This window comes from Neolamprologus brichardi, chromosome 9, assembly GCF_056152115.1.
Source record: "Neolamprologus brichardi isolate AB-2024 chromosome 9, ASM5615211v1, whole genome shotgun sequence".
Taxonomy (NCBI): domain Eukaryota; kingdom Metazoa; phylum Chordata; class Actinopteri; order Cichliformes; family Cichlidae; genus Neolamprologus; species Neolamprologus brichardi.
In genome coordinates, this window is record NC_142112.1 from 38,250,916 (window position 1) to 38,276,229 (window position 25,314).

General features: G+C 42.5%; 1 protein-coding gene across 1 annotated transcript in view; it reads right to left on the reverse strand.

Moving 5' to 3' along the window:
* The window catches only part of LOC102799570 (sodium channel protein type 3 subunit alpha-like), a 281,657-nt gene that overhangs the window by 68,202 nt on the left and 188,141 nt on the right, over nucleotides 1–25,314 (reverse strand). Inside the window, exons 20-22 of the mRNA XM_087846568.1 lie at nucleotides 6,368–6,508; nucleotides 6,171–6,291; nucleotides 4,300–4,484 (exon numbers count right to left, since the gene is read on the reverse strand). Coding sequence (XP_087702694.1) covers nucleotides 4,300–4,484; nucleotides 6,171–6,291; nucleotides 6,368–6,508 — 447 coding nt within the window. The remainder of the gene's footprint in view (nucleotides 1–4,299; nucleotides 4,485–6,170; nucleotides 6,292–6,367; nucleotides 6,509–25,314) is intronic.

Genomic DNA, 25,314 nt, shown 5'->3' on the forward strand with positions numbered 1-25,314 from the left:
ACAAACATATACATACACCCCCACCCCCTCTCTGGCTCAACAGCAGCTGATTTAGGGGGAAATATGTTCCTGAGCTTTGTTCTATTTATGCTGCCCTTTCACATTAGGTCACAGTGTGTATCTGTGTGTGCGCCGCAGCTCTCGCTGCATTTGCATGTTTCACCTCGCGGCTAAATGTCTGCTGCACCGCGCAGTGATACAGAGATCCAGTGAAGCTGGAGCAGATCTGCTACTCTGCTGTTTGTAGGCGTGTTCAGAGCTTTTAAACAAGTCAGAGACTCTCACCTGTTTTTCATGCTTGTGTTATGTTAACACCTGAGCTACAGCCATGGCTACCAATGGCCCCGCCCCCCCCCCGAGGCTGGTTCTATTGGAGATTTCTTCCTGTCAAAAGGGTTTTTTTAGGGATGCACTATCGGTATCTGTACCGATACCAATACCGGTATTGGTACCGATGCCGATACCGATACTGGTATCAGGTATCGGGGCCGATACTGTAAAATGTGTGTGTACTCATACTCGTAAAAGTTAACCGATACCATGAACCGATACTAACTTATTTCATTAGTCAGAGGGTGGCTTGTCATTTCTGTTGTAGTTTTTTAGATTGGCCACTAGGGGGACATCCCGCGCTAAACAGGCACAGGGTTAGACGAGTGAGACTGGCAGCTCCAGATAAAAAAAGAGTAACTGGAGGCTGCTGTAGCTAGGCTAAACAAAATGTCAGCAGTGTGGAACAGCCAACTTTAACTCAGGTTTTGGAAAAGCGATGAAAAATGTCAAGAGAAAATCCACGAGCAGTTAAAATAACAGAGGCTCTGACTCATTTTATCGCTCTGGATGACCAGCCAATGCCGGTCGTGGAAAACATCGGATTGCACCGTCTTCTCAGCATACTCGAGCTGCGATATGAAATATAATAAATAAACAGAAGTGTTTATTTATTATTCTAAAAGCTCGAGACAGTGCCAATAGTTCAGTGATGTTTTGTTAAATTACAATGTGGAGACTCTGCAATAATTTAACAGAAGTGCTTATTTTTCACTTGAAATTATTTTGTGGTCATTTTTATTAAGATTTTATTTTTTATCAGCAGAGAATAAAATAAAACCTGTCTTCCAATTCATCGCATTTGTGTGTGTGTGTGTGTGTGTGTGTGTGTGTGTGTGTGTGTGTGGTAGAAGTATCGGTTTTTGTACTCTGTATCGGCAAGTACTCAGATCCAAGTATCGGTATCGTATCGGTTTGAAAAAATTGGTATCGTTGCATCCCTAGTTTTTTTCCTCCCCACTGTCGCCAAGTGCTGCTCAAAGTTCGTGTGATTGTTGAGGTTCTCTCTCTAATACTGCACAGCCTTTATTTTTCAATATAAGGCAGCTTGAAAAGACCGATGTTGTGAAGAGAACTGAGCGATGGATTTTTATTAAAGCTTTTTAAAAGCGTGTGATTACATGGTTCATGTTAACAGATCAGCTTAATGTGGAGATCTCGAACTAGACGGTACAAACACACAGTCTTCCTTTTTCTTTCTATGAAAATCATCTTTGAAATGGATGGACTGAGACGACACACACACACACACACACACACACACACTCAAAGTAAGAGGGTCCCTCAGACAGAATTGGAGGCCTCCGGCAGTGCATTATGGTCCAGCATTTTTCTCACTCTGCTGTGCTGCGTGTGTGTTTGTGCTAAAAGGGTGTATATTAGTGTGTGTGTGTGCAAGTGTGGTAGTGATGCAAGTTATTCAGACTCTGCGTGCCTCTGTGTGTGTGTGTGTGTGTGTGTGTGTGTGTGTGTGTGTGTCCTGCCTCACTTCATCTATTCATAGGACAAAAAGTCCGACTGAGCCGCAGACACCGTGTGTGTCTGTGTGTGTTTGTAAGTTCTTTGTACGACTCTGTGTCACATTTTTCAAACAGTGTAATATCTCCTTTAGGAACAAAACTCATAAAACTAAAATTTCTTAGTGTGTGTGTGTGTGTGTGCCGAGGAAGAGGAGGGAAGAGGAGATGTTTCGTCGTTTCCTCTCGCTTCTCTTTGTATCTAACATGAAATGACAGATTTGTGTCGTGTGTGTTTGCCTGTGTGTGTCTATGCGTGTGTGCGCACACCTGTGCTGACTCGGTTCATCATCACCTCTCCTCTTTAATCATGTTGTGCACCTGTTCTCCCTCTCTCCCCCTCCCTCCCCCTCCATGTCCTTCTATCACCATCATTCCCAGCCCGGAGGAAGGACCCTAAAAAAGCGATCCCAGCTCGAGGCAGCTGTGCGTGCACGCAGGGAGTAGAAAGATTGTGGAACATCTGAAGTTATTCTTACAGATATTGAGCAGAAATCTTGCTAAAGTTTGCTGGAAGTTGCAGATAAACAGTGTGTGGAAATGAAACTGATCACAGTGAGACCTGCACGCTGTTACTTTCCTGTGTTTTTGATGCTCCTGCATCACATTAATGTTGCTCCAGTGCAAACGTCAGTCACGCTGTGATGTAAAAGCTAAGTAGTTGAACCTAAACCTGATCTTTGACAGTGACGAGCTACAGTCAAATGTAATGACACAAACAGCAGTAACATGCAGGTATTAGAGCATTTGAAAGCTCTGAGCTGTTGTGACTCAACAACAGGGACTCGTGAGCTTCGGCCCTCGCTGGGAATCTCGGAGAGTTCCAGGTCAGCTGGGATTTATGTGCCGTCCAAAGTGCTCTTGGACTGCAGCCATGTTTTTATTAAACTGCCTATAACTAATAGCAGTAAAGTCTTCACCGCATGCTAACGTAGAGGGAGGACGCTCGGCTTTACTCAGCAGAAATGATGGCAGCTGCTGGGCTGAGCGCGCTGCCAGCAGCTGAGCCGCCGCAGACGCGCCGCACAGATCAGCTGAGCTGAAAGTGACATGGAGCCTGCACGGGATAATTAGAAGATGAAAACAACACATGAAAGCAGCACATGAGCCGTGATGAAGATGGTCTGCACATGCTCAGATCAATCACACACGTTATTGACCGGAGGCAGCAGCGCTGATCAAAGCTTACAACCTTTTTATTAGTGTTTCATCAAGTAAGTTCACCTTTCCTTTGGAAACACTTTAAGTTTTAATAATCCAATAAATCTGCTGCCACGATTATTAGCGTGTCACGTCAGCGCTTCTGCTTTTTCCTGTGTAACTTATAATGGGATACTTTTAAGTAACTCTGAATATTTCTTCTAATAATTGTTTCACGTGACTCAGGATGTTACGCCAGGATCGGGTTTGAGGGCTTTTTAAAAAGCCCTCAAACCCTTTTACTACCTGAAAGACGGGAAAAGGAAAAGTTTTGCACAAAGTACAAATTTTTCACTTCATAAGGAGAAAGAAACTCATACTTTTGTGTGTCTTTGTCTATTTAACTTTAATCAGCACAGGTGTTTTAAGTGACTGTTGTTGTTATATTACTTGCAGTCATATTTGCAGTTACACATTTTTCCCAGTAGGAGGGGTCTGAGCCATAGACTGTAAATAAAAGATGACCACTGCTTCCTGAAGTCCCAGTTTGGTGCGCTCGGTGAGCAGGTCTTGCTGTTTGCCTCTTGATGTTTTAAAACAAATCATTTTAGTGTGATAAACATCTTGGGATGGAGGACGCTGTGCGTACGCAACTGTAAATCATTCCCTGCTTTACGCTCCTTTCTGACCCTAATCGGGGACCACGACATACAAGATAAATATCGTGATGTGTTGAATAAATCTTTAAACCATAAACATGAGTCTGAAGTCAGAATTTGTGTGTTTCTACCACCAACTTTTACACAGCAAGACTTCATTTTCTAAGCACAGAAGGCGCCCCCTGCTGGACGTTAGAAAACTGCAGATTTACAGACTTGGCGCCAGTGAAACAGTTACAGACACAACATCATTTCCACGAGCACCAGTTAAAAACCAGCTGAAGCTTGTTACAGCACAGATGGGTCACATTCAGCTGAATCAGCGTCCTTCGGATAAAAAAACAATGAAATGCCTGGAAAAGAATATTAGTTAAATATATGTTGTTGTGCATTTACTTAAGTGTGTAACTCTGGCTTTTTGAGGTGAGCTGTGAGTGTTGAGTGGTAGATGGCGGTGCACCTGCACGGGTTAATGAACTGACCTGAAGACAGACCAGCCGACAGGCAGCCAGTTGTTAGAAGGTAACCTCGGGGGGAACAGCAGCTGACTCATCCTCACACCTGAGCTTCTTACGTCACACACAGGTGTGTGTGTGTGTGTGTGAACCAGAAAACCTCAGTTAGCTCAGCACAGCGTCAGCTCTCCTCCCTACCTCCTCCCTCTCCTCCTCTTCTTCCTCAGAACCCTCCGTCTGCTCCTCCTCTCCCTCCCCGTCCTCTTCCTCCTCTGGGAACTCTACGTCCGACTCTCCGGGGGCGATGGGGACGCTGATGGTCAGGTTGGGATTCGTCATGTAGCTGTCATCCTCCGGCACCACGTACTTCTCCACGTGACGCCCTGGGATGAAGAAAAAGACGGATGAACTACCTATCCCTACCTTTCTGCAGCATTTGTTTTATTTGATTTTTTATGGAAGTTGATAGAAAGACTGTTACGCAGGGCTGCGTAACAGTCTAAGACTTAGAAGATCTCTCTAAGAAGTTCAATAAAATGAACTTCCTGTCTACATATTAGAGGGTCTGCTTCCACCAAGTTACTTGCCCAAGGACACAACGACCGAGACTGTCGGAGCCAACCCCAACCCCCGGGCCACAAACCAGTACCGGTCGTTTAGTTCAGTCTCGGGTGTGAAATTCATGGTTATCAGGGTTTTTAATGTTTTTATCATTATCTCAGTTTCCCTGGGTCTTTTTCTGTGTGTTATGAATAAATCTTAGTTTTTTTGGTAGCGGTACTGGTTTTATTTTGTTGGATTTATCCGGCCCACCTTAACCCTTTAAAACCGGTCAGAGCGGGCACACCAAAATTGGTGTATTTCAAAAATAAAACTATGAAGACACTCAAAATAAATTTCCTGTGGTGGGAAACTATTTTGTGCAACTTTTTTGTATTTACAGTTTTGAGGGATAAGCCTCTTAAATTTCTCTAACTAGAAATATATGTAAAAAAACAAAAACGATTTTCAATTTTTTTGTAGTTTATTGCACTTTTTGCAATTTATGTAGTTACTATGCACTTAATGCAGACATATTATTAAAATCTGGGCTGTAATGGTTGTATTGATGTATAGCAACTTGAAATGCTCCCAAAAATGGCTCCACAGCATGTAAACATATAATATAAGCTCTGGCGGACTTGGTTCTATGGTCGGTCTTAAAGGGTTAAAGGCCGGTCTGTGAAAGTATTGTCGGACATAAACCGGTCCGTGGCACAAACGAGGTTGGGCACCGCCTCTTTAAATAAATCAAGTTAAGTCTTAAATGCATTTCAAAGATGGAACTGCATGAATGCCACATGCATGGAAGCTTAATTTACTAAAAATCACATCATATTTTATCAGATAAGACTTCAGCGTAGTGACTGAGACCACATCCACATCAGGAAAGTCCTTCCTGAGGTCTGTGGCCATTTTTTCAGAGACTTCTGCTGCTCCTCTAACAGACTGATTTATTTGCGAGGGAACTAAACGACTTCATGGAAACTTCACTTTTGCCATCAGACCTGGAAGTTTCATGTTTTTTGGTTTAATTTTAAGAGACACACCTGTCAATAACACTTTAAATAAAATCTTATTTAAATAAATTGATTTAGCAGCTTAATCTCATTTGTTAATTATGTACAAAGACAGTTGTAGTTTAACTGCTTCACACGGCTGATTGCTGTTTATGTGTGACTGCTTCTTGGCTGAGGGCAGGAACTTCCTGGAAACAAAGCTGGTCGGCTTTGAGTGGCTCTCAGCCAAGAAGATGCTTGGCACACAACCATCAAATGGCCAATTAATGTGTTTATATCTTTTATGGATCGGCAGCTTATAAATACCAGATATTTTTACTCTTAAATCTCAGATGTCACGGCGCCTTGCGTGCATTAAACTGAGGAACAGCCGCGGCTGCACGACAGCAGTCTGAGGTGGAAATTAGCCAGATGAGAGGTCATTGTGAATTATAACAAAGGTAACACGAGAGGACGAGTACATCCGATCTGTGTTAGTGTGCGACAGAAATAATCTGTGAGGTATGTCACCTATGACAGCGCCGTTGGCCTCCGTGTGGATGGTGCTGAGGCGCTTCAGCTTCATCATGGCTTTGGCCTCCTTTCGCTTCTGACGACGACGCTTCAGGTTCCCATTAAAAAAATCCACCACCTGAACCACAGACAACATGAAGGAAACAGTGTGAGACAGAACGAGCTCTGTGGAGGTTACAAAGTGACGCACAGACCTGTCTGCGGCACCAGGCCAGGCCACGGGTGATCCTGTGAATGGCGATATGCAGGTTGTTCATCTCCCCGTCGTCGTCTGGAGCCGAGAGGTTGTCGGAGCTGAAACTGCTGAGGAGCAGAGCCAGGAAGAGGTTCAACAGCTGGAGACACAGAGAAAGAGGGAGAGACGCTGAGGTTAGAAATTCAGTTTGTGAGACAAGATTCCATCGCGCGTCAGGACTCTCGCCTCTCCTTCTCTTAGGCTACGTTCACTCTGCAGGTCTTGATGCTCAATTCAGATTTTTTGATCAAATCTGATTGTTTTGTCTGATCGTTCACACTACAAATAAAATGTGACAGCAAACGCGCTCTAGTGCGAACGCTCAAAGCGGCCGCATGCGCAAAAGAAGACGTCACACACAACGCGCTCTGTTTAGACCCAGACCAACAATATTGTTTGACTGATGGTCTTAATATAAAGACTTCGGACTTTACGTTTCCCAATTTTTGCTTTAAGTTATTTTGTTATTTACATAATAATGTAAATAACCTAATAATGATCCTTATTGCTGTTTTAGAGGAGCGCTGCTTCAAAGGATAGTTGCAGATTTCTGTCAGAATCTGCAGATTATACAGAACAAATAAAATGTTCACGTTTCTCCAACGTTGTCTTCCCAACAGTTTCACTGGATGGACAGGAAGCGTTCGCGATGTCTTCTCCGGCGCTGATAATCGGCGTCTGTCTTGTGTCGGTGATTTAAAAGACGGATTTAATGCGACTTGACCATCAAACAGCAGCTTTCTGAAACATCAGATATGTGTCGGATTCAGCACCACATACGAAAGTGACCCAGATCGGATTTGAAAATATCGGATTTGTGCCGTTCACACTGTCACACCATGATCGGATATGAGTCGCATAGGGTCAGAAAAATTTGATTTGATGCGCTTTCGCCTGCAGTGTGAACGTAGCCTTTGACGTCACGGCTGAACTGAACTGTGGGTGCGGTGTGAGCGTTGAGAAAAGTTCAACTTCTCAGGCTTTCGTTTTTCAAAGATGATCTTCATTAGTGAGCACTGATGGATATTTGCTGACTTCGCCAGTAAGCACCGAAACACCGGGTTTCTCCCCAGAGGCTAAACCTGCGTCCTCGCTCCTGTCTGCACTGACCTCTACAGCTAACAAAGACAGAGCGTGGCACAGATACAGCTCTCAGGGGAAGCTCATTAATATTTCAGGTACTTGGACATAAATAAGTTTTAATCCATTTTTACAATTGATCCTCTGGAGACCATGAATGTGTGAAGATCTGTCATCCAGATGTTCCCAGTTGCTTCCATTCTCTCATCCTTTATTCTTTAGTTAACTCATTAAACACACACACACACACACACACACACACACACACAGCCTGTGTGGCATCACAGTGTCCACAGAAGGTTGATTGCTCAGTGTGTGCTGAATAATGCCTGAGGCTCTTAGTAACTGATCACCAAGCCGGAGTGCTGCTCTTAGCCAGATTGCTTCTCTTTAACCACAACTGTGTGTGTGTGTGTGTGTGTGTGTGTGTGTGTGTGTGTGTGTGTGTGTGTGTGTGTGTGTGTGTGTGTGTGTGTGTGTGAGGTGACAGGTCAGGTGGCTCAGGTAGCAGCTTCCTGCATCTGTCTTCTGATTTCAGCCAGCAGACCTCACAGCAGCAGGCAGGTTTGTTTCATGCTCAGAGGCACTTCAGCAGGCCTGCTGTGCTTGTAACATAAATGACACCATGAGCACCACAACAGGCAGCACGTGTCTGTCTAACAGAACAGCTCAAAGTGTGCAAAGTGTGAAGCTGGAAAAGTCATAAAGGGTTTATCTTCAGATGTAAGATGAGGACTCGCTGCTCCTTTGTGTGGATAAAGAGCCCGATGAGGTGCGGTCCTGGATGCCCCGCCCCCTTGGACTTTTTTGGGGTGCATCCAACTGGGAAGAGACCCCGGAGTTCTCTCCATAGAGATTACATATCTCGTCAAGCGTGGGATTATCCAGATTTAACTGGAAAACATTGTTGGGTAGAAGGGCAAAAAATGAATTAAATGTATTTTTATGGTTTCTGAGACCATCTGAGCAAATTTTCTGTAATAGCAAAGGGTGATCGTCATAGTCAACCAAAGACATGTTGGAGAGTTCTTGCAGATGGAACAAATTTGTCTTTTAACACAGCGGTCTCCAACCTTTTTTGTGCCACGGGCCGGTTTATGCCCGACAATATTTTCATGGACCGGCCTTTAAGGTGTCGCGGATAAATACAACAAAATAAAACTAGTACCGGTACTGAAAAAAAGAAGATTTATTCATAACACACATGAAAAGACGCAGGAAAACAGAGTAAACGATAAAAACGATAACAAAATAACACTGAAAACCGATAAAAACCCTGAAAACCATACATTTCACACCTGAGCCTCAACTCTCGCGGCCCGGTACCAAACGACTCACGGACCAGAACCGGTCCGAGGCCCGGGGGTTGGGGACCGCTGTTTTAACATATGTTGAGTTACAGATCTGACGCCAAAACCCAACCCTGACCAAAGAGTTGAGAATGAACCCAAAAAGGAAAAAGAATCACAGGTTTTCAAATCGACCCTCCATCCTAACCTCTAAACGAGAATCCCTGTCAAACCACGATGCTGAGGCTCTGCTACTTCCTGTTAAAAATATTTCCGATGTCAGTGTGGGTATCAGGTCATCCTGATCCAGTCCAGCTCGTAATAATTATCTCACCGTCCATCTCTGCCTCGGCCCATCTATCAAACATTCACACGTCTCATTCACACCTATTGATGAATCAAACCAGCGGCGCACACACCCGCAGGCTGGACGTCCCTCAGCTGGTCGCCCGTTTACGTAACGACTCAACTGGATCCGGCAGCTTTCCAGTTTCTGGTTGTGTAAGAGGAAACCGGGCCAGTGGGTCAATATCCGACACCAGGAAGCAGAACTCTGACATGTGTGTGCAGGCGTGCATTACTCGTGTGTGAGGACACGATGCAGCTCATGCAGTCATGCTGTCAGGACTTCCCTCCCAAATAATAAATCCTCGATCATTTATATTTATTTGTCCATTTTTTTTCTTGAGGAAGTTTTCAGTCGGCTTTCTGCAGGTTTGTTATTATTTAAGGGCTGTGACTAAATATATTATTTTACTTTAAACTGAAAATGTTAATTACCTAGGTTACAGTGTGTGTGTGTGTGTGTGTGTGCGCATTGATCCCAGCTGGTGGTGTGTGTGCTGTTGTTTATAGTACTGATCAGTGTTCTGCTGTTACAATCCCAGTTTCACCAGCCCATGTCGCTGGGATTTGATTGGCTGTGCCCTTGACTCAAACACCAATAGATCGATGCAGCTGATTGGTTAACATGGCAACATACCTTGACAGGTCAACCAGTGACCTTGCTGCTTTCCAACAGTCGATGGGGGATTGCTGACAGACGTCTGTTTTATCAGTTTGTTCATTTAAGCCTGTTTATAGGTCAGAATTAGGGCTGGGTGTCGTCACTGATTTCTAGAATTGATTCGTTTCCGATTCACAAGGTCCCGAATAGATTAGATCCACGATTCGATTCAATTCGATTTTAATCTGGGAAATTTTGACAGTCAGAAATATTATAATTCAGATCAGTACATTTACATATTTTTGTATCTATAAAAAGGAAGCTGACACATGCAAGACTTTATCAAAGGTGTGAGCGTAACAGCAGAGGCCTTTGTGTCAAAGTAGCTGAAGATAAAACAGAAACACATGAAGGTGATTTTCCTGGCCTGGATTTTATAAAAATATTCTGCAGTAGATCAAAAACAAAAGAAAACCATTAATCAACATATAAACGTTACCTGTGACGTTACAGCGGTTTTATTACAGACACAGCGTTTTGCATTTTGCATAATTTTAAAAGTTTACATTTGTTTAGTATTGAACGGCAGAAATTAGGTTCTTTTTGGAAGTATGTAAAAGGGAAAAAAATAAAACATCGGCCGATGTGATGTAAACAACGGTAGACTTGTGCGTAACAAGCAAGCGAATAATGCAGAAAATAGTACAGAGAGAAAGAGAGAGAGCTGTGCATGAAGTTTGATTTTATCGTGTTGGAAGCAAAACAGGAAAAGTCAGAGTGAGTTCATGACGATGTTTATGTGAAGCGTAGTTTGGATCTTCTTTTGCTGCTGGTTCGGTCAATATTGTTTGGAGAGACATCAAACTAACAGCTTCAGAATCAGCGCAAAAAGGACGTAAACACAAAATCAGTGTTTTGCCGAAACATCAGAATCAGCGAGCTGTCGGCTTTCAGCCCCGACCGTGTCGGTTGAGAAAGGCGACATCTCACTGATTGAAATTATGTTTACATCTTTGTGCAGAATCCGTGTTCCTGCTCTCATTTACTGTCTTAGCTGTTTGGTGGTTGTTGAAATTTTGTGAGGTTTAACCTGAGATTCTGGCGTTTAAGGCAAAATAAATTAATATTAAAAAAATCGATTCAGGATTTTAATGAATCGATTTCACGTTATCCAAGACAGAATCGATTTTAATTGATGAATCGATTATAAAAACCCACCCCTAGTCAAAATATGCCCAACCTTAATTATGTTCAATTATAGTTGTGGCCACCTGGGGGCAGTAATATTGCCGTTAAAAGTGAGGAAACAACCTCCTACACCCAGAAGTTTAGAGTTACACCGCCGTCCTTTTCCAGCTACGCTTGTCTCAACAGTATATCTGCTCTTGGTCTCTACCAGCATCTAAAACAAATATCTGGCTCTTCAGCTTGTGATGATGCTCTATGGTTCACCAGCTGCCCACTAACTGTCTCTGTCAGCTGTTTACAGCTGAGTAATTTAATATTGATTCATTTGGCTATAATTGATTTTTTGATTGATAAGATTTAATAAATTATCAGGAATAGTAAACAAAGAAGATCCGAGGTATCAGTTGCTCTCCATCAGTCAGGATTTGGACCAGAAGCTGATCTCGAGCACGCCACAGAGTTATAATAAAAACTGTAACACACACACTCTAACATCTGCAAATCCTGTACTCGGTGCTCAATTTCCTATTTCGAATTAAAAAAGTTCCTAAAACAAAACACAAGTATCACAGGAAACTTCTAACCTGCATAAATAAAACATGATTCAGGCCAGAGACCATAAATGTGGAGTCATGTTGACTTAATCTAATGTGACAGGTGTCCGCTTGGTTCCAGCAGGACAGTCAAACTGGACTGAAGCCCTGCTGCCGTGAGAGGGAGAACCCTCCGTGAAACAGCTGCATGCATCATGATGAGGAAGAGCGTGAGCTGGATACAGTGACAGAGGGAGAAGGTTTATAAGTGTGTCCGTGCATCAGCCGTGGACGTGTTTATGCTCGGTGACAGCGTGAGCCATCTGTGTGTGGGAGCGCGTGTCAATTTCTGGACCACCTGATCCCCCAAATTCACCTCGTTTAACTCGTTAAACGGATCGCACCAATTAGCCTGGGGATTGGGCCAACCATCCACGCACACACACACACACACACACACACAGGAAGTTAAAGGCACAGCTGAGCCACTGGTCGAGCACACGGGCGACAGAAAGATTTTGTCATTTATTTCCATGTCTTTCTGATTGGATGTGAGACTAATTTGACCTCTTTTCAAAGTTCAGGTAATATTCTTCTCACTGTTGCTGCGTCTGCTTTACTTTCACTTTATTTCACTTCAAAAAGCTGCACCGATAAAGCCGCACTGATCTCTACTCCTCCTACTCCTACTTATTGGGTCTGTCTGTGCTTTCAGTGGATTTTTATGTAACACACCTCGTCTCTCTTTTTGCGAGTGCTTCGTGAATATAAAATCTAATAATGTACTAATAAGAACTATTATCTTACAGCAGTGAAGCTGGATGCAAATGTATCTGTGAGGAAGAAAAACATCTGATCGAGTTCTGCCCACGTTATGATTAGATGTCTACATGCAAATGAGCTCGATGGTGGAGACCAGCACAAAGAAGTGAGACTGCGGAGACGAACAGATGACAGGTTTGCCTGCAGCTGCTTGGCGAGACAACCCAAGCTAAGTCTGCCCAGTTAATTTGTCCGTCGGTCAGTCAAATCTGAAATTAACTCATATTTTTATACAGTAACTTTAGTCTATTTAATGAAAAGTTTTAAATTCATGCTGTGAATTTATTGAGAGTACAAATGTGGCGCTTTTTATTCTGCATTATTTTTCTATCATTGAGTCTTCATAATGTCTGTATAGGCGTTTAAAGCCAACCAACCAAATCAACTTTACACATGGCATCAACTAAAAAGAGATCAGTAACAGGCGTGCACCAACATGATGTCTGCGAGGCAGAGGAACAGAAAGAAACGCTGGTAACCTGGAGAATGCGCTGGAGAAAACTTTGGGTCAAACTGCCAGCTCGAAGTCAGAGACAACACAAACGATGGACTGTAACGCCACCTGTTGGTTTCAAACGCCACAGTTTGTAGCTTCATGGTGGTGTTTCAGACACCTCATTGTGCTGATGAAAGGGTGGAGTGCTGAGTTATCAGCTGAGCTTGGTGCGGGACAGACATGATAACACGAGACTCTGTGGGAATCCTGCCTCGAGTGGCCATCAGAGGAACTGCAGGTTTAGCTTCATCTTTCTCGCCCAAACAAATTACAGCAAGTTTTGCCTGCTGTGTATTTTAAAATCAGAGATCATTGACTGAAAGCTGTTCCACAGTTTGGGCGCTCCAACCTCAAAAGCACGATCGCCTCTGGTTTTAAGATCAGAGGGACGGTTAGAAGGGTTCGATCGGCGAGCCAGCTGTGTTGATGAGGCGTTAGAAGCTCAGCTAAATAAGCAGGAACGTGTCCACGTACAGCTTTTTGTTTTAATAACAAAATCCTAAAGTGGATTCTGAATTTCACTGGAAGTCAGTGAAGGGATGCAGGATAGGTGTAATATGTGACCATCGGCTAGTTTTGGTTAGCAGCTTTGAGCTATGGAAGACGTAGAGATGCACACAATGATCAATCTTTAACCCCATTCACAATGTGTCAGGGGCTGTTTGTGTTATTGTGTATTATGTTATGTTAAAATCATGTGCCGTTTGGTTTGCTGGTTTGTTTTTCCTATGCTTCTGTGTAGGCTCCCCTTGTGTCCCTCTCCCTCTGTCACCAGTGTTGCCAACTTAGCGACTTTGTCGCTATATTTAGCGAGTTTTCAGACCCCCTTAGCCACTTTTTTTCTAAAAAGCGACAAATCTGGTGACTTTTTCTGGTGTTATTGGGGACTTATTTATGACGACTTTTTGACGTGAAAGCGCGTATCGCTTTTACTCTCAACAAGCAGCGGTGCTGCCGCGGGCACCTCCCTGTGCCAAAGCGCTCACAGGCGGAGGATAGTCCTCCCCCAGCTGCTATCAGGGCAGGAGATGTTCACACCTGTGCGTCCAAACTGCAAATGAATCGCATGAGCGAAGCCGCTGCTCCCGCACTGACTGTAACGCAGTCAGTTCTTTTACTGTTATGCTGTTTTGTGGATCAAGTTTAAAACTACTTATAAACACACACACACACAGTAACTCCACCAGAGTGCCTATTTCGGGTCACTTTTGCCGTCCAAGCCCGGATAAAGCAGCAGGGTTGGAATTGTGACATTACAAAAAACAATAATTGCTAAAATAAATTTAATTCGTAGTTCTAAATAAACTCTAAATGCATTTAGGACTTTTTTACTCACTTTATGTCTCTTCCATGATGTTATTTCTCTCTCCAACAATGTAGGTTACAATTATATTAGCATGACCAATTATGCAAATTAGGCGATGACGTCATTTAGCGACTTCTAGCGACTTTTAGGACAGCCAATAGCGATTTTCCCTAGTGAGGAGTTGGCAACACTGTCTGTCACTCCCTCTGTCTCGTGTCAAGTTTGCGTGTCCTAGTTCATGTCTCTTCACATTTCCTGTTTTATTTTGAAAGTCTTGTTTCTATGCTCTTTGTGCTTAGTTTTACTTTCCCCTGTGGTGTCAGCTGTGTTTCCCCGGTGTTTCTATTTACCCTTCTGTGTATTTAAGTCCTCAGTCGTTCTCTTCTCAGTGTTGGTCCGTCTGCTCATCTCGTGTCATGTCATAGTATATTTCCTGGATTGTTTTCACGCGTCTGTTTAGGTCTCTATTCATGTTTCGAGTCATAGTTTTTACAGGTGCCTGTTCAGATTCACGTCAGTGTTTCCATGTTGACTTTAGTTATCCCCGTTCAGGTTTATTATAGTCTTGCCTTGTTTTTCTGTTTTGGATTTCAGCTAATAAACTGCTGACGGTTAAAACTTCGTCTCTCTGGTGTCTGCTTTTGGGTCCGTTTCACAGACACGGATGAAGTTTGCATGTCCTGGATGTCCCGTTATTCATCACAGTCGCTGACTCGCTGAATACTTTCATCATTAAAGACCGACTGTGCATACAGGAACGCTCAGCTCTGAGTGAAGTTCATCTCGGGTAGTCGAGGAGAGCCCAAGAATCAGCTGCTGCTGTCCTGGATAATTTCATGAGCAACAAACACACACACTCACGCACACATGGGGGAGGTGGTGGTGATGAATGGGCAGGTAACATGATCTGCTTTTGGTGCTTCTCCTCGTCACAACAAACCCCTGTGAGCAAAGCCCCCTGGGAAAAAGCGTTTGCAACGTGAGAGATGAAGAACAAGAGAGAGGGAAGAGGAGAGAAGGAGAGCGGGCGAGATGGCGAGGAGAGGACGAGGTTATCTGTGAGCCTGTAATATTGTTTTATATAATGTTTGAACACAGGGAGGACAAACTGAGTTACAGGGACTCCTAAAATGTACAAATACAGAAGCAGAAGGCTGTGAGATGTGAACTAAAGTATATAGACGCTCTGCTAAAAACAGAAACGCTGGAGCCTCAGACTGACCATTAAAAGACATGTTAGGGTCACATTTCCACAGCGGGAGGACGTGCTGTCATTTCCCACAATCTGTGGTTGGAGCGTTTTGAGGATTTTGCATTCAGAACAAGACTCAGTGTGTTTCAGATTAAAACTCCCAACCTGAAGCTATGGGAACGTGATCATCCCTGGGAGTTTAAAGGTTTAAAGCCATTAAATACAAAGAGGGATAATTGGACCGCTCCACCACTTCCTGTTGAAGGGGACAATGTGTGTTTTCCTTCATTTAAAAACAAAGTATTTGTATTTCATTATATATTTGAGTTTAGTGTTTAATGTGTTTGATTTTCATCTTTGGTGTCATCATCCATCCGTCCACCTATCATCCATCCATGCATCCATCCATCTGTCCATCTATCATCCATCCATGCATCCATCCATCTGTCCATCTATCATCCATCCATGCATCCATCCGTCCATCTATCATCCATCCATGCATCCATCCATCCGTCCATCTATAATCCATCCATGCATCCATCCATCTGTCCATCTATCATCCATCCATGCATCCATCCATCTGTCCATCTATCATCCATCCAGCCTCCATCCATCCGTCCATCTATCATCCAGCCATGCATCCATCCATGCATCCATCCATCTGTCCATCTATCATCCATCCATCCGTCCATCTATCATCCATCCATGCATCCATCCATCTGTCCATCTATCATCCATCCATCTGTCCATCTATCATCCATCCAGCCTCCATCCATCCGTCCATCTATCATCCATCCAGCCTCCATCCATCCATCCATCTATCATCCATCCATGCATCCATCCATGCATCCATCCATCCGTCCATCTATCATCCATCCATGCATCCATCCATCTGTCCATCTATCATCCATCCATGCATCCATCCATCCGTCCATCTATCATCCATCCAGCCTCCATCCATCCATCCATCCACGCATCCATCCATGCATCCATCCATCCGTCCATCTATCATCCATCCATGCATCCATCCATCCGTCCATCTATCATCCATCCATGCATCCATCCATCCGTCCATCTATCATCCATCCATGCATCCATCCATGTATCCGTCCATCCGTCCATCTATCATCCATCCATGCATCCATCCATCTGTCCATCTATCATCCATCCATGCATCCATCCATCCGTCCATCTATCATCCATCTATCATCCATCCATGCATCCATCCATTCGTCCATCTATCATCCATCCATGCATCCATCCATGCATCCATCCATCCATCCAGCCTCCATCCATCCGTCCATCTATCATCCATCCAGCCTCCATCCATCCATCCATCTATCATCCATCCATGCATCCATCCATGCATCCATCCATCCGTCCATCTATCATCCATCCAGCCTCCATCCATCCATCTATCATCCATCCAGCCTCCATCCATCCGTCCATCTATCATCCATCCATGCATCCATCCATCCGTCCATCCATCTATCATCCATCCAGCCTCCATCTATCATCCATCCATGCATCCATCTATGCATCCATCCATCCGTCCATCTATCATCCATCCAGCCTCCATCCATCCGTCCATCTATCATCCATCCATGCATCCATCCGTCCATCTATCATCCATCCATCCGTCCGTCCATCTATCATCCATCCATGCATCCATCCATGCTGCTGATGGAACCTATTTTATATATGTGAGTAATCACATACGTGGTTCTACATGTGCAACTGAAACTGATGTGTTGGGTTTTCTGCCCTGGGTTTGTCTCTTAGGTATCACGTACTGGAGATGTTTTAGGACAACTATGAACAAACAAAAACAGTTCAATCATAATTATCCAACCAGGTGTTTGTACGGTTATTTAATAGGATAGTTTTGCTGTCTTCATCAAGTGTGGGGGTGTCAGGGGTAGAGTGCTGTTAGGAGGCAAGCCTGTCACAGGACGAGAGGTTGGACAGGTTCTCAGTCCATCATAAGGCTCACAGTTCTGCGCTATCCACTGGGTTTAAACATCAGTATGAGAGGATGCAGTTTGCGAGCCTCTCAGTGTTTACAGCATGGATATTTAATAATTTTACACTAAAAGTAGCACTTTTAGGGGTTTATCATTATAAACTGTTCCGGACACAGAGGAAATAAAAAAATCGTTAGTGCTAAGAGTTAATATTCTTTATCTCCACTGGACTGATTAATACAAGCCCAAAGTGTCCTGGTTTCCATAATTGTCCACTTTTTCATTGTGTTCTGAATCCTGTTGTTTTATTTTTAACTTATAATAAAACTTGTCTTAGAAAAATATAGTTGATGCATCCCATCATCTATTTTCCTCCACACGTGTGTTGTTTCTGCGTTGACCTGAAGCGCCTCATATAAGACCACCACCAGATGTTTCTTCTATTAAGAATGATCCATCCAGCATATATGTAATTAATCGGTCAGACAATTCAAACTGCTGATTTGTGCTGTTTGAGCAGCTTTGGAGGCCCTGTTAAAAAAGACAATGATAAAAGTGAATGTATAAATGAACGGAGAGGAAAAGAAGTGGAAAAAAACAGGAGAAGAAGAGGAGGAGGAGGAGCGCAGAGGCAGGTGTGCTGCTGCTCAAGTGCTGGCTCAGGAAAACACATTCAGCCGCTCATTTGTCATAAAGAGAAAAAGCAAAGAAACATCTGGTTCCCTCTGTACAGCTGCACACACACAGACACACACGGTTCAGGAACACAGTCTGCAGGAAAAAGCAGGAAACACTTTTCAGAATAAAAGCCCAGGAACAAAGGCAGCTCAGAAACTGTTTCTGAAGAACATCAGGACAGAGATCCACATGAATGAATCCATTATTAGGATAATCCAGTGATTTACAACTTTAATCAACTTCACATTTACCTTTAATGACAAACTATCTATCCCAGGGGTGGGCAATCTCAGTCCACGAGGGCCGGTGTCCTGCAGGTTTTAGATCTCACCTTGGGTCAACACACCTGAATCACACGATGAGTTTGTTACCAGGCCTCTGGAGAACTTCAGGACATTAGGCTGTATCCCAATTCAGGGTCTGCAGCCTTAAAGTACGCAGCCTCAACGATCCTCAAGGGCCGTGTACTCAAAGACCGCTAAGGCCGGTAGTGCGAGGCTTGTGAAATGGGACGGTCTAACCTCCGTTGCGCTGCCCAGGTTGCCTAGCAACCATGATACTGACAGCTGGAAACGTTTCATACAGCTTTGTTTGACAGAAATGAAGGAGAAAATCTTTTGTTCATTTGTTTGTTTCTACATGAGCTTTGATCATTCTCAGATTAAGCTCAGCTATTGAACGGCGTATATTTTAAAGTAAAGGCTTTAAAACCAAGTTAGTACAAACGTCACTAATGTCACATAACTTTGCCGACATGTGGCCAACAGTAATGTTTTAATGTTTTTCGTTATTAAACATTTGCACATAAATAAGTGACATAATATTCAGTACTTACTTAAAGTTTACTCTTGGGGCGCCCCTCATCCGCCGTTTTTTTTCGGCAAAATGATCCACACCCACCGCCGCGCTATGCATTCTGGGATATGTTGGGCCACGAAGTCTACACCGCCACGTCCTTAAAATTCAGGGAAATGAAGGACGCGTTTGAGGGCCGCATTTCGAGCAGCCTTCGGATTGGGACAGCCTTCGTCGCGTCGCTGTGACGTAATCGGCCTTAAAATGTGACCTTTAAGGCTGCAGACCCTGAGTTGGGATACAGCCGTTGAGGAGCTAATTTAGCCATTTAAATAAGCTGTGTTGGTTCGAGGACACATCTAAAACCTGCAGGACACCGGCCCTCGTGGACTGAGGTTGCCCACCCCTGATCTGTCCTGTTCTTAAAGGCTGTGTTGAGAGTTTGGTTCGCTTTGCCAACAAGATCTTGACAGAAGGATGTGAGCCTTCTGCCGACACACACACACACACACACACACACACACCGTGACATACCCGTGTGCATATGTGAGATAAGAGGTAATTCCCCACCTCTCTCTTTATCTGCTACTGAAAGCACGGATGGTTATCACATTTAGCAAAATAACACACACACACACACACACACACACACACACACACGCACACACACACACTATATGATTGGCTAAGCAAATGTAAATAACAACACACATCATTAGGTGTGTGTATGTGCTCATGTGCAACACTGTCGGTCTGCGAACAGCTGGTCCTCTCTCCTGCCCCGGTGCCTTCTGGGTGTTGGAGTAACATCGTGAGGTTCAGTGTCACGGCAACCATGTCTCACATCTTGCCTGCCAACTGTTTCCGTGACAAAACTCTGAGTTGTTAAAGTGAAACTTCCTTTTTTTGTATTTCTTCTTTTTCCTTACTTCCTCCTCATTTTCCCTTCCTGCTTCGATTCGTGTTTTATTTTGCACTTTTCTTCCACTCTTTGTTCTCCTTCTGTGTTTCCCCCTTTTGTTCTTTCCATCTTTTAAATTCCTCCCTTTCATTTTAATTTCATCTCTTTATTTCCTCCTTCCTTCCTTTCATACTTCTTCCTTTTCCTTCTTACCTTTTCTCGTTCCTTTTGTTTTCATTTTCCTTCCATTACTTCCTCTTTTTCCTTCCTGGTTGTTCGTACCGCTCCATCTGTTCATTTTTACTTTTTCCATCTTTTCCTTCTTCTGTTTACTTTTGCTCCTTATTTCCTTTTATTTACACAGGAAGCAGGAAGCTTCATTTCTTCCCTCTGTGCCTTGTTCTTGCTTTTTTGATTTCTTTCTTGAAACTGTGTCAGATTTATTTTCCTTTCTTCTTTCCTCTTCTGCTCTCTCCCTCTCACCATTTACCGTTTCCTTCTTCCTTGTTTAGTTTTCCCACTACTTTTCCCTCTTTAGTTCTCTTGCCAAAATGTTTTCCTTTTCCTTCCTCACCTTTTCTCTCCTTCATTTCTTTTATTCTCCTACTCTCCCTTTGTCTTCTTTTCTACCTTTCTGTTTTTATTTTCATCTTTTCTTTTCTCTAGTACCTATTCTCTTCCTTTTATACCCTCAGTTTCCTCCCTTTTCCTGTGTTTACATATGAGACTACTTTTCTTGTTGTTTCCTTTTTCTCATTTCAACTTCCTTTCTTTGACCCTGTGCTTCTAAATTCTCTTCTTTCTTTTATTGAATTTCTTCCCTCTTCATTTTCTTCTTCCTTTCTTTCTCCTTCTTTCCTGTGCTGTATCAGTTTGATCACTTTCTTCCTCAGCTTCTTCCGTCTCTATTACCCCTCACCTTTTCTCTTCATCCTTCTGCAATAATCCTTTAACTCATTTTTTTATTCTTTGAATTTGTTTCTTGTTTGTTCTACTGAACTTCTTTTCTTGAGTTTTTCTCACTTCTTTCACTTTGTCAGTTCCTCTTCTTGCTTCCTTCCTTTCCCACTTTTTGTGCTCCTTCCTTTTTATTCTTTTCTCCTCCCCTTTTCCTTCTTCCTTCCCTCTTTTCTTCCCTTTGCTCCTTCCTTATCTTCTCTTGCTTTTCTTTAATGGCACGTCCCTCTCGTCCTTTCCTTTGATCTTTTCTCTCTCAGTCTCTGTTACCACCTCTTTATTCCTTTTGGCATCACCTCGAGTTACCTTAACTTGAATTACCCTTCCTGCTTTCCTTCCTGTCTGTTTACAGTATTTGGACATGCTTTCACTTGTTTCCTCCTTCCTCACCGGCTGTTATGAGGTCTGACAACGTGACATCCTATAACCACCACCAAAAAAAGTCATGCACACATACAAACACGTGAACGCATGCAAGGCATGTGCACACCTCAGCGTGCTTAGGTGTGCACAATGGGGCCATTTCTAAAAGGATAAATCACATGAATAGCAAAGGTTCACACACACACACACACACACAGGCATATTCATTCACTCAGGTCAGCATATCCCTCTGTAGGAGGAGATACAATTCCTGTCACTGAGGACAGAATAAGAGGCTGTTGACTGCATGCTTGTCTGTGTGTGTGTGTGTGTATGTGTGTGTGAGCTGTCTGGCCTATCAAGCTCATTATTAAATATCCATGAGACCATTAAGCTAAATAGATGAGTGAGACTCTATTATTGCTGCGCGCACACACATTTCATGATCCACTGACTGGTGAATATGAGAATCCACTACAGAGTATATTACAGACGGTGAAGACTAGACGAGGAAGAGGAGGGACAGAACGAGGAGCCCAGGGAACAAATGAAAATGATAAAAACGGAAATTAAGGAGTAAAATTAAATTGTATTCAAGCTCCTTTTTCCATATTTGTTGATCCTGCTTTCTTTGTCATGTAAAGCTCCTTTAAATATATTTATTTAATATATTCTATTTATCCGGTTATATTTGGACCCCAAACTCTGGTGTTGGGATATATATACGCTAAGATCTGACTGCTACTAAGACACCTGCTGCTAAAACATAAATACAGTTTAGAATAATAATGCTATAAACTGCTGAATCTGTTTGGAAACCAAATAACTGGTATAAAATGACAACCTGCAAGTTTAAATGCAAGTTTAAAATTGGTTTATTAGGCTATAGTTGATGCTTTGTATTAAACCCACAATAACCTCAAGAAAGTGAGTATGTCGAGAACAACATGGAGAGCAGGGGTGGGGGAAAAATCGATACTGTGTAGTATGGTGATATTTTGTTTGCTAATAATGTATCGATACAGGGACAGCAGAAATCGATATTTTGTTACAAAAATTTTTGTAACAAAATATCCAGTCCACAATTTTTTTGTGGACTGGAACATGCTCTGACTTAACTTTTTTTATGGCAGCAATAAACATGACAGTTTACTTATTTTAATTTAAGACATGTTTTATTTTAATTAAGTTTAAAACTTTTTTATTTAATGTAAAATTATATTTTGTTTTCATTTACTTTCAAATTCTTCAGTTGCTGAAGGGGCTGCATAGTTTTCATAAACTGCATAGTTCAGAATAGCTATAATTGTACCAGATGGTTGATTCAGTTAAGTTGGACTAGACTGTAATACAAACCGTTCAGTTTGTCAACAATCAAACTGAAATGAGAGAAAGACTGAGTGTGAGACTTTGATATTAGAGAAAATGAATATTGATAAAGTTTACCTTTATGTACAGAATCTGAATATCGCAAAATCTTTTTAAAAATTGCAATAATATCGTATCGTGCGTTAAGTATTGTGATAATATCGTATCGAGGGATGTATGGTGATTCCCACCTCTAATGGAAAGCAGGGAATCAAAGCAACATCCAGGTTTTCACTGGTTTAATACGGATCCTTCTGTGGGGATAATTATGCAAATAAGCTTTTCAATCTTTCTGTGACCGTTTTTATAAACAAAAAAAAATTATTTGTGTTCTGCTTAAATCATCCTTCAGTGGGTGTGGAGGTAAAAACTCTTCTTTGCAGGAAGAAAACTCAGAACCAGTTTGGATCAAATATCTTTTCATTTATTTTGGATTTCTTTTCCCTTTATTTAACCCTTTAAAACCGGTCAGAGCAGCACGCTCTGTTTTGAGTAACTATTTTTAAATCCCGGTAGCTCTGCAACCGCATAAGCTAGCGCAATAATTTATTTTGCATATGAAACCGGAGGAGTTGTACTTACCTCTTATGCCATCAGCTTGTCCTCGGTTACAGTTTCCTTCCACATATAACTTTGCAAAAACTGCATAAAAAGCACTTGCAGCAACAAAAACATAATATTCCAGAAACACGCTTTGCTGATCCGATCAGCTGTTTGTAACACTTCCTACGTCCATCAGCGCAAACTTTCGCATGTCCGCCATGACCTGCCCGAAACCGGAAGTGATGTCATTTTGTGGAAAATGTAGTTTTTTTACCATCAGGGCCTCATGAGCCTATACTGGTGTTTTTAAAAGTTATCTTTGACTTTATGACTTTCTGTGTGGTTTCTGGGATGCTTAGGACTCATATTGCACTGCTGGAAATAGTTTATTTTGATGCATATGCTGCTTTTTGCAAATTTGCATTATAATATTTATTTTCGTTTTTCCTGCAGTGTATAAAAATTGGTGTATTTCAAAAATAAAACTATGAAGACACTCAAAATAAATTTCCTGTGGTGGGAAACTATTTTGTGCAACTTTTTTGTATTTGCAGTTTTGAGGGATAAGCCTCTTAAATTTCTCTAACTAGAAATATATGTTAAAAAACAAAAACGATTTTCAATTTTTTTGTAGTTTATTGCACTTTTTTGCAATTTATGTAATTACTATGCACTTAATGCAGACATATTATTAAAATTTGGGCTGTAATGGTTGTATTGATGTATAGCAACTTGAAATGCTCCCAAAAATGGCTCCACAGCATGTAAACATATAATATAAGCTCTGGCGGACTTGGTTCTATAGTAGGTCTTAAAGGGTTAATAACCTGCTCAACCTCAGTAAAACTGGTGCCCAAGTTTGTATACAGTCGCACTTCTATCAGTTTGGATGGATGTTGTTGAAATTCATCAATGAAAACAATAATAAAGATTTGTTGGTGCTGAACGTGGTCTACGAATGCAGACGGGATATCCCACAAAGGTGGAGTTATTTAAGATGCTTTAGCTGTCATCATATTACCATTCCCCCTGCAAGCTGCTTTGAAACCCACCCCGAGCTCCTTCTCTTGGATCTTGTGTCTGACTTAATTATCATCATGTTGTCAATGATGCCTGAAATCTTCTGTTCTTGGGTTTTGCTGCTGCTCTCCCTGCATCAGGCTCATGTTGGGACATCGACGATTACGGAGCCGTACCAACAAATCTATGATGAGATGGATCTAGTTCCACAGATCCAGAAAAAACCTAAAAACTTTCAATCCAAGATATTTTTATTCCAAAAAAGAAAAGGTAGCGTCGGTGCGGCACCTCCTCTGCTGCCCAAACATCTGTGCACAAGTTGATTTATCTGTTTGACCTGTTGTACTTTGGAAAATCTTGTATTCGTCTTTGTGAGTAATGTCACCCTGAGATCCTGGTTCTAGGAAGAAGCATATTTATGGGATAAATTCATCTACAATCCACTGAGAATTAGGGAAGAGCCAGAAACACAACAGCTGAGACAAACTAGGAAACCATGCCTACAGCAGGAGACGCTAAAGTAACACTTTCAAGTGCTGGGATTTTATTTGAGTGTTTTTAATGTTTATAGTGAGGGGAATCCAGAATTTGAAGAAAATTAAAAACTTCAACTCAGTCTTGAAACCAAAGTTAGGAGGAGGTGCAGGAATCAGGCTTCACCTCAGACTACTTGAAATAAAATATCCAAAAAGCTTATTATGGGTTTTATTTTTGTCCAGTCAGGCCAAACACAAGTACATGACCGGCTTTATTGCTTGCATTCATTTCAGTCAGATATCCTCCCACGTTATTCCACAGAGGAATATCCTCTGTGGCTGAGGAGGTAGAGCAAGTCAGGCAGGTTGTTACTGGACATTCAGCTACTCAAAGTATGGGGAAAGGTACTGAACCCCAATCTAGCCCTGATGAAACAGGGTACGAGTGAATGATGATGAGGTTTTTAAAAATGCTTGAAGGCATAAAGGAGGTGTGTGTCTGTCCTGACAGGTGCATTGAAATCTTAATGTAGAGGAAAACTTACTAATATTTAATCAAAATCTGGTTCAGATGTAGTTTGATTGCTGAACGTGTCAACTCGACCAGCTCACAAGTAACCAGTACAAAATAATAACAAACACACCAGCATGTGATTGGTGAATAATATCGTCTCACTTCAGCTATGACTGTGTGTTTGCGTGTGTGTTTGGGAGGGGGGGGGGGGGGGGGGGGGGGGTGCATTTGACCATCTGATAGTGGAACTTTCTCTTCTCCAGTTACGTACGCGCGCACACACACACACACACACACACACACACACACAGTCTGATTGATGTGTTTAGACGTGCAGAGGTGACGTGTTCATGCTAGCAGGGGGTTGCATTGTATAGTAAGAGAGGTAAAACGAGCTCCGTGTGTGTGTGTGCGTGTGTGTGTGTGCGTGTGTGTGTGTGTGTGTGTGTTGGGGGTGCTGGGTAAGATGAGATGA